The sequence below is a fragment of the Durio zibethinus genome, chromosome 25 (assembly GCF_047325235.1).
Source record: "Durio zibethinus cultivar Kanyao isolate XHJ-2024 chromosome 25, ASM4732523v1, whole genome shotgun sequence".
NCBI lineage: Eukaryota > Viridiplantae > Streptophyta > Magnoliopsida > Malvales > Malvaceae > Durio > Durio zibethinus.
The window spans coordinates 10741928-10760883 of NC_143186.1; the positions used below are offsets into that span (position 1 = coordinate 10741928).

Here is an 18956-nt window from a genome sequence, read left to right on the forward strand (position 1 = left end):
ACTATTTTTTCGGATTACTTTATTAATTTTTTTAAATGTACTGTAATATAAGATTAAAAATTATATAAAATTAATTAAGAGAGGGGAAGGCTCCCTGCTTTGATAATTAGTCACTTTTATATGGCCCCATATGAAAAGGATGTGTTGAATTGAGGCACATGCAGGGCACATTCAATGGGAGCAAAACAGAGGTGGTTGGGTATCTCAAACAAAAATGGTGGGCACTCTTTTGTGCTAAATTTTGTAGCAATGCATTGAAGGGGGACAATTTTAATGAGAGAGAACCTTCATTTTGTTTTTGCTGCTTATGCAAAATTTACTGAATCAACTCAAAAATTAATGACCAATAATTAATAAGAAAGTGATAAGTTATTATTCATTGAGTTAATTTTATTTTAGAGAATTCAAAACAAAATCAAAGCTAAAATTAAAGCTATTGAATGCGTGGCCAATAAGATTTTTATTGTAAAAAAATATAAAGAAATATTCATATTTAAAGTTAAAAAAAAAAAAAAAAAACTAAAATTAAAGCCATTGAATAATTAACAATACTTTTTGTACCATAATTGAAAAAATATTTAAGATTAAATTAGTCTGTAATTTTAAATTTGAAATTTGAATTGTTGATTATGATCTAAATACATGACATTATTTGACATATTCATGCATAAAAAATATATAGACTTCTTTCCTTTTTTTTTTTTTTAAGTTAATATATTGAAGTTATCTTTTGTGTGTTGTGTGTGTATATATGTATATGTATATATATATATATATATATTAGATTATTCTAGCAAATTAATATGTTTATATAATCATAAATAATGATTAGTAAAAATGTAAAATTATTCATGATTAATTAGCTTTTTATTTAAATTTAAATTTTTTAAATTTAATGTAAACAATGGATGTCATAAACCTGAAAGGCTCTTATAAGGGATCAATTCTTTGTTGCATGAAAATTAAAATATGCAATTAAGAGTTTAATTTAATTAGTTGAAGTAAATTTATGATTTAAATTTAAATATTTATAATTTTTTTATCTTTAAATTATATTCTCCTTTATAAAAAAAAAATTGAAATATGCATGTCAAAGAGCTTGAAACATGTGCATATAATTGATGTGGTAGACAAAAACACATATAATATATCCTTGTCTAATGCGTGAGGTGGAACATCCAGAATGTACCAAGTTAAGGCCACCGTGCAGAGTGTAAGACAAGTTGACATGGTCCAGGTGACGAGCTATCACATGTCATCAATGTCCTTTTGGATTGCACATCATGTGAACACTTATTTTAATATATTTATTAAGATTATTATAATAAATAATTTATATTTTTTAAAAGAGAAGAATTAAATTATATAAAAAAGCTTTATTTTTTTATTTTTTTTAATTATTAATTTTAATAAATTCAAAAGATGAAAGAGAAAAAAATAATTTAATTTAATTTTTTGAATTTATTAAAATTAATTGTTAAAAAATATAAAACTAAATATTTTTAAATTGATATAAGTTTATTTTTTAAAAAAATATATATTATATATATTATAATTTAACATAAAATTGATATATATTAGCATAATGTAATAATCATTTCATATGATATTTTTTTCATATAATTTGGGTGTGGAAAAGCATGAGAATTTAGACAAAAAAAAATGTGTACGATAAAGTGGACCATTAACTAGTAGCCAAATGGGCTTTAAAAGCGTGGGTCCATTTTTTTTGTCAAATATCTGTCGGGGGCCTTACCAGAATCTGTTGACCCACAATGGACGCCGTCCTACCAATTGTTAATGAGAAGGAAATAGTCATACAGGTTATCAGTGGTTATCTCCGGAACATGTTTGGAAAGTGTCAAATCAGTCGACATTTGAGGCAAACCAGGCGGCAGTCTCCGTAAGGATAGAAAGCGTGGCAGACTCAACTCAATGCTCCACTTTCTTCTTTCCAAACCGGCCGCTATTGTACGTGTCTGAAGTGATTTTGGGTCGTACACTCCATGACCAATTATTTGAGGTTTTACAAACTTTTTCACAAAAAATCATGCCACGTGTAAAATGTATTACTTGAGTCAGTTTCCTGGAAACCTTCTATTGAGGGGATATTTGCCGATTCCACCATTTTTTAATTCCCATCTTGACCTTAGAAGACTTGAATTTAGCTAAATTTAGGTAAATTATATACTTATTTTAAAAAATAACATTTAATATTTAAATTATAAAAAAATTTAAATAAAATCATGATGACCCAACTTTAAATGGAACAATATACTTTACAGTTGAATATAGTTCAAAGATTCCAGCATTAATATTTATATATAAATTATATTGTAATTGTATAATAAGGATAAATTAATGATATCTAGGTTTATTTTCTCCAGTGATATACACATGAACTTTGACGTTTAAGACGATTGATATACCAATCCTTTTAAAAGAACCATTTTTATAAATAAGAGAATGTTTCTACAAACAATAGACATGAAAATAATGTGAAGTAGACAAGGTGGGGCAAGTTTTGTATGGATAGCTTTTAAATTTCAAGGAAAATAATTGTCTATTGAACACCGTCAAAAATTTTGCATGATAAGCCAAAAATCAAGGATTAGATCAAATCAAAATTTCTTTCTTTTCTTTGTTTTTTTTTTCCTTTTCCCATGCAATTATGCAGTCATTTTACCGGATGCAAAAAGAAGAAAACAAAAAAAAAACAACGACCATCTTCAATGTGACTCCGAGTATATCTTGCCGATGCCAATCTAATAAGGAAAAATGAGGACACGTGGCACATCTTCTTCGAACACTTGTACCTTTCTCCAGACAAACTCATCAGACTTTGTTGTTCGTGGGACAACGTTAATAAACAATGGTCAAAGCCAATTTATTTTTTTGGAAAGAAATAGTAAGCAGTTTGATAGGTAATAAAGAAAACGATTATCAATGATATTAATTTTTAAAATAATTGTATAAGTTTTATTGAATTAAATTTTGATTTTTTTTACTCTAATTACTACTTCGTAGTAGATTTATAGAATGATTATATTCTTCGTATAATGTAAAATAAAATGTGTTAAATAATTTGAATTCGAAGGTATATAGTATAATTTTAAGGTTAAAATTAAATAATTTATGTTCGAATTATTAAAATTAATATATTTTTTAAACTCTTTAACATCTTTCTTATAATATAACACTACAAAATTTTAATAAAAATACGATTACTTATAAGAGAACTCCTAGAAATCCAACTTCTAGAGTTCCATTCAACATTAGTTTGTGGGTGTTGCACGTCTTCAATGTTAGATAATCATGAGAATGTCTACTAGAATTTTAATTTTTTATATTTAATATATGAATTTGAGATTTCTAAATTAAAATTTACAATATTCCTTTGTAAATTTATAATTTAGTTGCGAATTATAACTATAAATATCTTACTACACTTTGAGAATATTTTAGTGACTTTTTCTTTTAGTGTTGAATTTGGTCACTCTAAGTATATTTTCAAATAAATCTTATAATCGAAATTTGAAATTTAATTTAATTTATTTATATAATCATCGTTAAGAGATGACATTCAACAAATTTAAAATTTTAATTTCAATACTTACAATTTTTTTGGTATTATCTTCCTGCGACATCCTATGTATAAAAGGAATAGATCTTACAACCATAGTTATATTCACGGTTGAAGTTTCACTAAAGTTTTCAATTAGCCTTTTTTATATATAATAAAAAATACATGCATTCTATGGACTCTCAGTTTTTTTTTTTTTTTTTTTTTTTTTTTGGAAAAAAAGTGCATTCTCTGGACTGTAAATTTGAACTTTTAGTTATAAATTTACAGTAATTAAAATTCAAAATTTAATAATTTCAGACAAAAGAAATACATGCATCCTAATTCTTCAGGTCCCAGATATTGATGATTACAATTAGATTTTAGTCGGCATATAGGATCATCATTCATTGTACCCGAAAAAATCACATGTGAGAAAACGCGTGAGCTAACATTGGCTAAACCTTATCTTAAAAAAATCGAAAGAATGAAATTGTTAATTAATTATTTCTATGCTATTGCCATTCCACTAAAAGAGCAACAAATTAATTATAATATAAATATTTTGTACCAAACCCTAATTCCTCCAAATTGAAGTTTCCATTAGAAAATGTGTGGAGGGAAATTTAGGTCGTTCAAGTGATCACATTCCACATTTGATGACACGGTTTAAGCAACAAAGGTGTTGAGATTTAAGAAGCTTTGCCTTTTGAATTAATTAATTATTTATTTATTTATTTATTTAATGCATTTTAACTTTAATTGGATTAGAAGATAAAATATTGAAGAAAAAGACTAAATGATAATGTTTATACAAGCCGTTCAAGTTTAAAACTTCTAACGTAATCAATGACCAAAGTTGGTAAAGATATATTTAAAGCACATTTTGTTCAAACTGTGAGCTTTTTGACGCAATCATCATCTCCACATTCCGATGATCGTCAATTTAACATATATAATACTTACTAATATTAAATTCTCCACTGAATTGCTGTCACAAGTTAACAGTCTTCAACTCTTTGATAAATTTACATAAAAAAATCCAATTTTACTTATAATTATGAAGTTAATAATATGTATGTAATGACATTTCAAATTTTTTTATGCAAATACATTTTATAAAAAACCTATCCAAATTTTTTTTTTTAAATACCACAATGGTAATCACATCTTTTCTTTTTTAATTTTTTTCAAAACACCCACTTAATGAATGACCAAGTTCTACCATATATAATGTATTTAAATGGATTTGGTATCTAATGTATTTAACTAGATTTGGTGTAACGTGTCAAGTAGAAAAACTTCTTAAAGGCAAAATTAAAGGAAAAACAATATTTTCTTTCTATTTTTTTAATAGAACAATATTTTTTTTCTTTCACATGCATTTAAATAAACTTGAGAAGCCAAAGCATATGGATCCCTTGTTTTCCTTTTTATGATATGTTAAATTTTAATTTGTTTTCACATGAGCAAGTCGTAGGATGTGTGAGTATTTATTTTGCATGATTTTAACAAATAATGTGTTTTATCTCTAACTAAAAAAGAATAAAAAATTAATAGGTACTGTAAATTTTTTATAAGAAGAAAAAAAAAAAAAAATATATATATATATATATATAAAACTTGGATAAGTTAGTTGTTTTTTTCAACCGAAAGAAGCAGATCAATCATAATTTAACTTGAAATGACACAAATAATCCCATCAAAGTTGTTTTCTTTATCCTTTTAAGTTCTTAGTTTCTTCCTATTTTCTTTAATCATTTTCTTTCATCGATCCTCGTAACATTTGGAAGATGATGATTCCAATCAAGATTCGTCATTTTTATTTCTTGGCATCGAAACATGCCTGTAATTATCGACATTATTCCTTTGATTGTCACGTTTTACTGCAGAAAAAGCAAATAAGGATAACCTTAGATTTTTTACTCCAACGTAACAGTTGCAACAACCTCAAAAACTGCCACGTAACCCAAGTTTGGATTTTCCGACAAGATCTTCCACCTGATACGTGTTAATTCTTTGTCGTTGTTCAGATACCGTTTGATACGTGTCCGACACCGTGCTTTTGACTCGGTATAACCGACTCCTTCTAGCAGTCAAAAGTGAGAGCTTTCGGCTTTCCCTATTAAACCAACCGCACAAAAAATTTTTTTTTCTCAATTGCATGAAAAAGTTGATTATGACAAAAACGAAAAAAAACGTGTTTCTGTATCCTTTATGGTTTTACCTGACTCAAAGAGTAGTCAATTGTTATCTTTTTGTTGATATTTTTTTTTGTGTATTGGAACTACATGGTTATGGAAATTTCTAAGAAAGAACATATGGGAAAAAAGAAGTTGGAAATTAATGTCGAATTCCATTCCAACTTTTGCTTTGGGCGGAAGATATGGAATTGTGGTTGTTCATTTCGTATTGTAAAAGTTTTACAAACATGGGTGGTCGTCTTTCCACTTTCTTTTTGTCAAACTTCATATGTTTTTCCTTTCGTTGGTCAATCCATTATTTTTATTTGACTCCCCTTTTATTATCGATATTAAACATTAATTATGTTAATAATTATATAATGATGTATTGATAAAGTATTTAATTAAAATTTTAATTTTAATAATAAGAACTCAATTTTTAAAAATTTTAAATATAAAAAGTTTATGAATTCAAAGAGAAGTATCAATTACAACGATTTCATATTTAATTTATTAAGGCATGCTTACCACACCAATTTTCGTTTTTACATATATATTTTCTCCCTTTGACCAAAGCAAAATTATAAGGAAAAAAAAAATACCTTTTGAACCTAAACTTTAATAATTTTATAAGAGTAAGGATGTGAGTTTTATCTCTTTTTTTTTTTTTTTTCACAATTAAATTCATAACTAACTTGAATCAAAATAATATTTTAATATTAATTATTTTGATCCAAAATTTTAAAAAAAAATTTATGCATGTGTGTTTGTAGAATTACGTTAAAAAATGAGATGTTAATCCAATTGTCAATAACATTATGATGCTTTGGCTTAGTAGCAAGGATGAAACTCTGGAACCTATAGGTTTTAGATTCAATTTTTATAGTGTGCGAATTTACTTCAATTTTATTTTATATGTTCTAGTAATTTGTTAGTTGATTTAATAATTTCTTATATATGTATGTAATGCTTAATTATGATTATACTTCTAATTTCATAAAAGAAATATTCATCCAATTATTTATTTATTTATAATCTATAATTTATATTTATAATTTATAATATATATTTAATTAGCGTTAAAATTACTCAAAAAAAGTTCTGTAATTCTTCTTTCTTCGATTTTTAAAGGTAATGAATTTCATTAACATACGTAATAAATAGTCCAATGTGGAAGAATTAGATGTTCAAATCTTAAGAAAATCAGGCTGCATCAATGTGGAAGAATTAGATGTTCAAATCTTAAAAAATTAGGCTGCATCCAATTGAATAATTTAACAATGGCAGAAATTGGGGAAAGAAAATTCCAACTTTAAATTTCTTTTGTGGAATTTTTGGGATTTGGATTATGATTAATTAGGTCGGCCATTTATTATAAAGTAGTTTAATTTTGTCGCATATTTAAGGGTTCTTTTCCATTTGATTTTTTTTTTTTTTCTTCTATATGGCTGAATGAATCCAAGGTCGGTTTGGAGAATAGATGTATGAACTTAACACACGCAAAGTTATGTGGTTGATGATTCAAACTACATAGTTGACTCCAAAACCAGTTCTCTCTTCATTCATCATTAATGCATAAAAATTCTGAGATTTGCAAGAAATTAGAATAAAATTCATATGGTGATGTACCACACAAGTTGATGGGTCATGCCACGTATCTCTATCAGGTCACATGGACTGACAGATGGAGGTTGCTTGAACATTTTTGGTAGCTTTTGATGTTTGATTTACAGAGAGATAGTCAAACTTTTTACAATGTCATTTTTGTAAATAATTTTTTTTTAGCTCATGAAAGGAAATAATACATTTATAAAAGTTATGGATTATTAGTGAATTTTACTCAAAAAATTAAGTAACAAAAATTTTTTTTTTTTTGCTTATATCTTATTCCTAAAAAAATATATATGGTTAAATCTTTCACTAGAAATGAAAGGGTTGAAAACACAACCAAAATGAGAAAAGCCCATATATAGTGTTTGGGGATTATCTTTATTTTTCCTTTATTTGATAAATAATTTGTTATCATAATTATACCCTAATAAGGAACTTATTAATCTTTTTACTTGTTCAATTTAAAAATTTTCACTGGCATTTTACAACATAAATTTTCATTTTGGTAACTTTTTTTTTTGTCTTTTAAAAAACTTGGGTCACTAGTTTATAAAGTTAGGCCCATAGACTGATTTACGGTGTGGCAACTTGCAAGGAAGGGGTTATTGTCGGGCTTTTCTGGCCTTAAATTGTAGTTTTATGGGTTTGTTTTGCTGGGAAAATGGGCCAGTCTTTGCCTATTTCTTATGTGTTAAATCTAAAGCCCCCAAAAAATTTTCACTCATTTCTTGAATTTTTCTCCTTGGTGTGAATACTTGAAAACCAAAGATGCCGTTAAGATTTACATAAGATTTTAATCATTTAGTTTTTATACGTTAAAAATGTAAATTTTTTTTTAATTTTACAACCGAGAGACTATCATAAATCCCATTTTTATAATTTGTTTTTAATTTTTTTATTATATTTTAAGAGGTATGTGTGATTCTATTAATTTTGAAAATAAAATTTTAAATTGTATTATAAGTGATTATGATAATTTTTTAACTATTATACATTTTTACAAATACACCAACATTTGATTCAAAAATTAATAAATAATTGTTTACCAAAGAGCACTTGCAAATCCTCTTTCCTCAAATAAAAAAAAAAAGATTTTTATGATACTATGTTCTTAGATGTTATATCTACTTATGTTGAGGAAAATTGCATAAAATTTTTTTTTTTTTATTTTGTGTTTTTTTAGATTTCCCTTTCCCTTTGTTTTATTTCAAAGAAATAAGAATTCTTTACTATTCACATCATTTTTACTTTTCTTTTTCTATAATGCTTAGTTCATTGCACTTTGATTTATTCTTTAATCTCTTATTTTCCTTCTCATCGGTTGCTTATAGTTATTCTTATAGTTCAATTAAAAATTTTAACATAGTAGCATAATAAATTTCATAAATCTTTTACATTTTATAAACCAAATTTATCTATAAAATATATAGATAGATAGATAACTAATAACTTAATTATTGATTCGAGAATAATTAAAATGTATAACTATTCCGTTACTTATAAGACATAGACATTTATGATTTTTTTTTTTTTGCCCTTAAATTTTTTTTTTGGGTTATAATTAGAGATGTTAATAGGTATGAGATGGATTATATTATATCTATTTTTATAATCAAATCTAATGGATATTTGAAATCTATCTCCATCCTCATCCCTACTAATATTTAATTGGTGTAGATAAAATTTGGTATGTGTAACTTTTTTTAAAAAATAAAAATAAAAATTATTTTTTAGCTTTTTTTAATTTTCATATTTATGTAATTTTTTTATAAATATATATTAATATATTTTAAATAAAAATATATTATTTTTAATTAATTTAAAATAATAATTTATATTATTTAATAAAAATTATTACTAAATATATATATATATATATAGAAAGTATAGGTAAAAATACAAAGCAAGTGCCATATTATTTGTTCCTATTTTCATACGGATAACATAATTTAAAATTATACTTATCTCATCTCCATCTCTATAATATAAATCCATTTGCATCCACATTCATATTCTAATAAAAAATCAAATTTTCTATTAGATACGAAAAAAATTAACATCTTTAAAATTATTTGTAAATAGTTAGACAATTTAATTCTTAGACCCTAGTAATTGATATTTTGAGTTCTAATCTTCTAGATTTGATTTCATAACATTCAACGCGGAATATCGAAATAACTTAATCAATTAATTAGAGTGACAAATTTTTAACTGAATCCAAAATTTTAATAAAAAAGTATATGTATTTAATTAAACTATTTAAAATAAAATTTATTTATTTATTACTAATTTTAAATCCATACCATGCACTGAATAAACAAACAAATTGTAATTTTATTACATCCAATAATTTTATTAAAAAAACTCAATATATTAAAAATTTCTATAAAATCAAAATTTTGTTTTCATAATAATATAATTTGAAATCTAATTTCAACAATGGGTGATAAATCAATGTAACAAGCAATCTTTGACTTGTTTTATAATAAATTTATAAATTTATTAGGTACAACTGGATTATCAATTTGCATTTTTAACCTTTGAAAATAATATAGTACATTTTCAAAGAAACTCAATGTGAAATAATTATTATAAATGCAATTAACCATATTAATTTCATTGGTGCACTTTAAGTCATAATACGACAATCATATTTGTGTGGCTTTGGAAGGATTTATTTAATTTTTTTTTTTAACTTTAAGTATTGTTTACAAAATTAACTTTATTTCCTAATGTTTAGAATATGTTTCAATTGATAAAAAGGAAAAAAAAAGAAAAAGAAAACTATTAAGTTTTCATGACCATTTTAATTGTTGGGAGTTTTACCATTGAAATATGACATTATTAAATTTATTTATTACTAAAATATTGAATAAATTTATTTACTATTTTACTTTCTTATTTTAATGCATTATTCATTACAAAAAAAAATCAAACTAAAACCAAAATTAATTAATTTAGAATGTAATTATGCAATCTTATTCCTTTTCGAATTCAATTTTCACACCCTAAACCATTAATATAAACAAATAAAAAAAAAACCATTAAAATCAAAATCATAACCGAAGTGCATAAAATAAATATGAGTATAAAATAGTGAATTGATATACATATAGTACAACCATCCAATGCAAAGAGTTTAGGAACAAAGATTATCTAATTTAGCAATTGGAAATTATTTTTTAAGCATTTTAGGAGCGGTTATAAGTAGAGGCACATACCATGAAATTTCTGTTGTCAAAGCTATTACCATAAAAATAATAAAAATTTTTATACAAAATTTTTTAAGTAAAGTTTGTGAAATTTTTTATTGAAAATGATTAAATAAAAACTAAATTCAAAAATAAAAATTGATAAAATTAAAAAATTTTGTTACCTAGATTAAGTTTACAAAATTTTTTTAAAAAAATTACTAAATTTTAATATATTTTTTAAATAATCATTTTTAGAAAAAAATTTTTGATAAAACATTTACTGTTGAATAAATATTGATTAAAATTAAATTATAAAAAATATTTTAAAAATATTTTTATATATTATTGATATTCTATTAATTCAAATTATTTATTAAAATTTTTTGTTAAATTATTTTTTTTAATTTGACAATTTTTACTTAAAATTTTCATTTAAATTTTATTGGAAAGTAATTTTCTTTAAGCAGTAAACTAAATTCAAGGAATAGTTTTATTTCCAGCCCATAATTACTTTATCACGTAAACACTGAATATACCCCATATTTAAAATTCAAGAAGCAAATTTTTTTATTTACACTCCATTCCCCAAACCCTAACACCCTCCCATTCCCCGACATGAAGGCGTCAAATTTGACAATCACAAGGCCTTCCTGGAAAACGTGATATGATGACCGACAACCGCCGTTAACGCCAAGATTATGAAAAGCAGCAGAGTCATGGTATTGATTATTCGTCAGTAAGGGACAAAACTCATGTTCGAAGTAAAATATATTTTTTATAGGCGGTAGTTTACTTACAGGAAAAATTATAAGTTCTAAAAATTAAATTTTAAATATATTAAATCTCACATTTTAAAAATAATTATAAAAATCAATCGATATAAATTTTAAATTTCAAATTTTTATTTGATAGAATGACAATTTTGAAATATGATTTACTTAAATTTTTATTAAATGTACACATTTAGAGATGATAAATTTATCCGTGATCGACAAGTTTCAATTCGACTTGATTGGTTAAGATCAAATTTTTTTAAATTAAGTTTTGAGTTGAGTCAGATTAGATAATAATAAAAAAATTTTAAAATCAAAATTTAAATAAATTCATCCTAACTCGATATATATTTTTTAAAATTATTTTTAATTAATTATTTAATTTTATATTTTTATATATTTATATTAAAAATAATATTTTATATTTAAAAATATTATTTTATTAATTTCAAATTAAATCTGATTATGTACAGTTTTATATAATATCAAATCGAAACAGATTCAAAGCGAATAAAAATCAATTTTGATTCGACCTGTTATTATCAATAATATATCAAATGTAATTAATTTGAAATTTTAATACTAATTTTAAAAATTTTTATTGTAACTTATTTATAGAAAACAAACATATTAAATGTAAAAAAATGTAATTAATTCAGTCATGTAAATTATTTTTAAAATAAATAGTATTTTAATTCAAATTAAACAATTTAATTAAAAATACATGCCATCAACTTAAGTAATTCATATGTCAAGACGATAATTTGTCAATTTAATTTTATTAAAAAACTGATTTTTTTTAGTATTTATATTAAATAAGCTAAATTTTATGATTGTAATTAAACCACATATAAATTTCATAATAGTTTTTCCAATGGAATCTTAATAATCAAAACTCATTTGAGAAATGCTAAAGCATGGATAATTCAATTTATTAAAATATAAATATCCATAAAATTATTACCTGAAAGGTTAGACATTACCCTCTTGATATTTACACGCAAAAACAATAAATAAATACAAGTTATCATCCACGTTGAGTGGCCTTTTACTGTAGGCTAGACTGAGAGAGTTACCCATCTGTAATAGTCAACATAATCTCCATCGTACATCATGTCATGAATGGGGTCCCACTTCAATCAAGAATAAGTAAGTGAGTTATAGCCAACTTGATTGGACCGTCTGTGTCTCAAACAAAATTGACAGACATGTAAGAACGCAACATAAACCCCCCATGTGTTTCTGGTGTCTATTTTCTACTCCCTACACTAAAGGAAAAACAAAGACAACCCCCGAAAGGGCAGATCGTCAAAGGTTGTCTTAATAGAAAAAAAATAGCAATTAACCTGCCATAAAAAATCAACAAGGTAAGTTGCTCTTGCTTTCCTTTTTATTGTGTTTATGTTCATGTTTTACTTGATTTTTCTAAAAGTTTTTTTTTTTTTTAATTTCGACTTCTATTTTTTTGTGCCGTGGCAACTTGTTGGGGAAATTTATGTTGATGTTCCAGCTAGTAGTTTTCCTAGCTTGATTGGTTTTTTGGGCAAGTTTCTGTTTTTGGAAATTTGGGTTTTTGCTTTTTGTCTAACTTGACTGAAGATTTGTTTATCATTTTCATGATATGGTTTTCATTTTATGTTGTTTTTACAGTTTCTGGAACTTGGGTATGTCTTTTTAGGATTGACTGATATAATAAGACTTATGTAAATTGCGTAATTGTATTGGCCTCTGCTTGTTTTTACCTCTCACTTTGTTTGTTGGAAGGGACCCTTTTGTTTTTTTTGGTATTTGTTATCATAAAATTTAGGTTATGAGAAATGGTTTTCCTTTGGGTTGAATTTATTGCGTCTTTCACTGCATAACGTGATAATTTAGTGTGTTTTTGTTTGGTCTTGCAGAATCTAACTTGTCAGAGTCTCTTTATCGTGATTCTATTGCTCGGCTTAATCTTTACTTAACTGTTTTGTTTATTTTCGATTTCACTGTTGTTTATGCTTAAGGATTGTTTGGTAAGCAAACAATGGGGAGGATTCTTTGATCATATCTTTTGTTTATGAAACCAAGATTAACATTAGGATATAGTAGTAATTTTTTCATATGTCACCTTTGGTGTAATTTTGTTATCAAATATAAGATATGATGATTTTTTTTTGTAATCATTAGTCTAAATTAATCAACATTATAGGGTAACATCAAAATGAAAAATTTTGGAGAAAGATGCAACTTCTTAGGGTAAAGCGGGAAACATAAAAATAGAATTTAATCATCCTACACCTGGAAGTCATCCAATTTCACATCTTGCATTCCCCTCCAAGTAAATATCAAACACTTTGTGTTTTATTCTATCTTCCTTGTTATCTTGTAAACCAAACGGATTTGTAAAATTTTTATAATATACCTTTTTCCTTCAGATAGTTGAAGAAGCAAGAGCTTGGTGTTTCAGTCAGAATGGAGTCTTGTTACTGCATTGAGCCACAATGGCCTGCAGATGAGCTGTTGATGAAATATCAATATATTTCTGATTTCTTCATTGCACTTGCTTATTTCTCAATCCCTTTAGAGCTTATATACTTCGTCAAGAAATCTGCTGTGTTTCCATATAAATGGGTCCTTGTGCAGTTTGGTGCGTTTATAGTACTTTGTGGGGCAACACATCTTATTAGCTTGTGGACTTTTACAATGCACACAAGAACTGTTGCAGTAGTAATGACCACTTCAAAGGTTTTGACTGCTGTGGTATCATGTGCAACTGCCTTGATGCTTGTACATATTATTCCTGATCTGTTGAGCGTAAAAACTAGAGAGTTATTTTTGAAAAATAAGGCTGCAGAGCTTGATAGAGAAATGGGCCTGATTCGTACACAAGAAGAAACAGGTCGACATGTTAGGATGCTTACTCATGAGATCAGAAGTACTTTGGATAGACATACAATACTAAGAACCACTCTTGTTGAATTGGGTCGAACCTTGGCTCTAGAAGAATGTGCATTGTGGATGCCAACACGTACTGGGTTAGAACTCCAACTTTCCTACACTCTTCGTCAACAGAATCCAGTTGGGTATACCGTACCAATCCATCTTCCTGTGATCAATCAAGTATTTAGTAGCAGTCGTGCAGTAAAAATATCTCCAAATTGTCCAGTAGCAAGACTAAGGCCTGCAGGAAAGTACATGCCTGGGGAGGTGGTTGCTGTTCGTGTCCCACTGCTACATCTTTCCAATTTCCAAATTAATGCTTGGCCAGAACTTTCAACAAAACGATATGCTTTGATGGTTTTGATGCTCCCTTCAGATAGTGCAAGGCAATGGCATGTACATGAGTTGGAGCTTGTTGAAGTGGTTGCTGATCAGGTAAAAATTGCCCTGTTTACTTCTTAACTATGTGTTAAATATTTTCCGCCACCCCTTCCCAATTTATAATGTTTTTCAATATTTTGTCTGGTGAATGTTAAATTGACTTCAGTTTTTTTGTGCATATCCATTTGTAGTATTCCATGGTCATTTTTTTTTAAATGACCTATTGTAATTGACTTGAGGTAATTATAATCACTATATGCACTAGTTTCGAGAATTTATTGTAGTTGACGAAGCTTTCCCTTTTCTTCTGTAATTTGTTTTCACTTTACCAGAAGCGTAGGTTTTCTACTGTTAGGAATGCATTCATACGGGAATATTTCTGTTAATTGTGCATGTCGTTTGACACTGTTGTTGCAGTAGTCATTTATGGATTTTGGAGAGCTGGGTTGATCTTGGGGTTTATTTCTAAAAACCGGACCAAAAAATGAAAATGTGTTTATGTAAATTATTTTCTAGGGTTTAGTTATTTGCACGGTGTCTCAAAATGACTTCAAATTGACTGGTTTACCATAAAGGGAAGACAGACTATTACATAAGAAAATGCAATGAAAAGCCTTTGTCAAAAGATTTTACATGCACTTATTTTAGAAGAGATATTTTGAGGTTTTGTTATGGGTGTGCTTATTTGTTTTGGAGTTAGTCTGCAAAAATACTTATTATTGTGATTAGCAAACGTTAGATTTAATTATGGAATTCAAAATCAGAGATTCTTTCTATCTATATTCTTCATCTGTTACTTTTTGCTCCCTTAGCTCTTCTCTGTCTCTTTCCATTCTGTCCTATCACTTGTTGCTGCATTCTCTTGTTTTTCCTTATAGCTACCTGCAGTAGATAAGTTTCTCCCTCTTGATTTCTGCTTATGTTTCCGATATCAATGTTGGTAAAAGCACTTATTTGTGAATTTGTGTAATCAACTCAGGTGGCTGTTGCTCTTTCACATGCTGCAATTTTAGAAGAGTCAACAAGGGCTAGGGATCTTCTTATGGAGCAGAATGTTGCACTTGATCTGGCCAGAAGAGAAGCAGAGACAGCAATCCGTGCTCGAAATGATTTCTTGGCTGTTATGAATCATGAGATGAGAACCCCAATGCATGCAATTATTGCTCTATCTTCTTTGCTTCAGGAAACTGAGTTGACACCTGAACAGCGTTTGATGGTTGAAACAATTCTTAAGAGTAGTAACCTTCTTGCCACTCTAATAAATGATGTATTGGATCTTTCAAGGCTGGAAGATGGCAGCCTTCAACTAGAACTTGGAACTTTTAACCTTTATGCTGTATTCAGAGAGGTAGAATTTCGTTTTCCTGTGGCTTTTGGAAATTTCTAAAGTGCTGCCGGTGTTTGTCATTCTACTGAAGTGCATTTATTGCGTTGTAGGTCTTTAACTTGATCAAGCCCATTGCGTCAGTTAAAAAGCTTAATGTTTCATTAAATTTGGCTCCAGACTTGCCAGAATATGCCATTGGTGACGAGAAGCGCCTGATGCAAACAATTTTAAATGTTGTTGGTAATGCTGTGAAATTTTCAAAGGAAGGCAGTATTTCTGTCACTGCTTTTGTTGCAAAATCAGAGTCAACGAGAGATCCACGAGCCCCTGAATTTTTCCCTGTGCCAAGTGATAATCACTTTTATTTGCGTGTACAGGTTGGTTCCATTGTTGCCAGTTGTATTTTCTGCCTTATTCAGCTATCACCTTATTGATAATGTTTATGCTTCTTTGCTTCTGGTGTAGGTAAAAGATTCTGGTTCAGGGATTAGCCCCCAAGATATTCCCAAGTTATTTACCAAATTTGCACAAACTCAATCAACAGCAACACGAAATTCTGGTGGCAGTGGACTGGGCCTTGCAATTTGTAAGAGGTACTTTTTCTGTGTACTTGCCATCTCAGATGTTGTTGTTGTAAGTTGGCTTCATAGGCAGCTTTGGACCGAACTTTATACTGGTGTTTTGAAGTTTCAGCTGTCCTGATGTTTTACTTTTTTTTATCATATGATCAGGTTTGTAAATCTAATGGAGGGACATATTTGGATTGAGAGTGAAGGTCTTGGTAAGGGATGTACTGCTATCTTCATTGTAAAACTAGGTATCCCAGAACGCTTGAATGAACCTAAACTTCCCTTCATACCTGAAGTGTCAACAAGTCATGGTCTGACAGCTTTTCCTGGGCTTAAAGTTCTGGTTATGGATGAGAACGGGTCAGTTCCATTGTGTTCATTTTAATCCTTATTTATTTAGTTCATATGTTTTCAACCATATTTCTAATTACAGATAATAAGATCTTTCTGTTAGTCATGCTTCTTTCTTGTTTAGTTACATATTCTTTTCATGTATGTTTATTTTATGCATTCATTATAAATTTGTAATGTTGAAAATCTATAGTTCTGCATGCTATTGTTATGGTTTGCACATATATAGTCTTCATGTGAGAACAAGCATGAAAGAGTTTAAAATATCTGACAAGTAGGTTTATAATGATAAAAAAAACGTTTATATCACCAAGCCGATAAAATCATTACCATAAGTGGGATGGGATGTTTCAGAATTATCAGTGATTATGAATACTTTGTAACGACAGAATAATAAGAAATCTATTGAACACTTTGAGTGTGGGATGCCTTTTGCTCTCCACCTAAAATGCAAGGTCCATACACTCCTTAAAAGGGAACGTCTCCTAAGATATATGATTATATGCCTAATATAGAGCAATATGGAATATTGGTATGCAGTTCATGTGACAAAGCTTCTGTTAAGAGTTGAGGTTGAACTTTCATATTCATTTTTCTCCCTTTTTCTGCTGAGCATATCGTGGTAAAACTGTTTGACTGCACATATTAACATATTAACTTTTTGTGGTAACATTTTCATGAGACTATTCATTTTATAAATCTAAAAATACTATTAGCTTATACATATGATTCAGAAGTAGGATTCGCCTCCTAATAGGAGTGTTGTTTCAAATAATTATTAGAGTCAGTTTTAAGTCTGAGAATATATTGATTTAATTTTTTTTTTTTTTTTTTTTAATATTCTTCTATCCAACTTGTGAATGCTTATATAATGTAGTTGTGGTAATGGTAAGTAAAGCTTTTTCTGGATTTTTTTTTCCTGCATGCCTGTGAATGAACATTGAGCTGTTTATGTGGTAATGCAGGGTTAGCAGGATGGTGACTAAGGGGCTTCTTGTGCACCTAGGGTGTGATGTAACAATGGTAAGCTCGAGTGATGAGTGTTTGCATGTGGTTTCTCATGAGCACAAGGTTGTTCTCGTGGATGTTTGTGTTCCTGGTATTGATGGTTATGAAATTGCTATCCGCATACATGAAAAATTTACAAAACGCCATGAAAGGCCATTAATAGTGGCGCTCACTGGATATACAGACAAGGTGACGAAAGAGAAGTGCATGAGGGTTGGTATGGATGGTGTTATATTGAAACCTGTTTCACTTGATAAAATGAGAAGTGTTTTATCAGATCTTTTGGAGGAGTGAGTTCTTTTCGACGCAACATAAACACGAAGAATATCTCATGACCAACCGTGTGACCGGGAAATGAATAAAACGAGGAAGGCGATGAAAGAAATTCTCTGGATGGTGTAGTCTGTGTATGGAACCAGGCGAAATCAGAACACCACAAGGAAAGGAGCAGTTGGTGCAAATCGTAAGGTATGTCAAATGAATTTTTGTGTGTTCTCTTGTGCAACAAACACACTAGTGAATGAAACAACAGATTTATGAAATGGTTTTCCAATAGGTGGTAAGGAACACAACTTCTTGTGATTTTATTACATTAAAACAGAATCTTGTAAATGCTTTTATTGTGTCAAAGTCGTGCGATCTCTTTCCTATTAAAAAAAAATTGCAAAATAAAGCTAATGCTAAAAATAAAATTTCCACTGTCATTTCTACGACCTTTTATTCTAATGAATGAACAAATTAAGAACACTAATAAGTATATATTCATGCATAAATTTTGCTTCTAAAAGTTTTTAGTTTAAAAGGTGCCTTTCATCTAACCAATATTCTTATTTTATATTATTTAAGTATATATTCATGTGTGTACGTATTACACGCGCATACACACATATATATATATATGTATATATACATTTCAACGCATCACATGATCTCTACCTACCAAATTTTACAAATGAATACAATATATAATAACCTTAAATATTTGTTGAATACATATGCTGAGTGAATATAATATTTTAACTTCAACCTTGAAGCACCTTCTGAGAAAGACGAATGAATCATTTAGATTAAATTTTTACTT

General features: G+C 27.8%; 1 protein-coding gene across 3 annotated transcripts; it reads left to right on the plus strand.

The window, feature by feature from the left end:
* Nucleotides 1-12578: 12578 nt before the first annotated feature.
* On the plus strand, nt 12579-18505 carry LOC111276006 (ethylene receptor). 3 transcript variants are annotated; one of them, XM_089754735.1, is made up of 8 exons: nt 12579-12690; nt 13509-13655; nt 13735-14674; nt 15600-15968; nt 16058-16324; nt 16413-16540; nt 16679-16876; nt 17833-18505. In XM_089754735.1, exons 3-8 carry the CDS (start codon nt 13772-13774, stop codon nt 18167-18169), a joined length of 2202 nt encoding a protein of 733 aa, XP_089610861.1. In that variant the 5' UTR covers nt 12579-12690; nt 13509-13655; nt 13735-13771; the 3' UTR covers nt 18170-18505. The 3 variants fall into 3 exon arrangements, with proteins under 3 accessions (XP_089610861.1, XP_089610860.1, XP_089610862.1); XM_089754734.1 differs by having other exon boundaries at nt 13509-13637; XM_089754736.1 differs by lacking the exon at nt 13509-13655.
* Nucleotides 18506-18956: the final 451 nt, after the last annotated feature.

Coding starts and splice junctions, on each gene's coding strand:
- LOC111276006 (XM_089754735.1), top strand. CDS start 13,772: ATGGAGTCTTGTTACTGCATTGAGCCACAATGGCCTGCAGATGAGCTG. Junction 16,325..16,412: donor ACTTTTATTTGCGTGTACAG/GTTGGTTCCATT, acceptor CTTCTGGTGTAG/GTAAAAGATTCTGGTTCAGG. Junction 16,541..16,678: donor GGCCTTGCAATTTGTAAGAG/GTACTTTTTCTG, acceptor TCATATGATCAG/GTTTGTAAATCTAATGGAGG.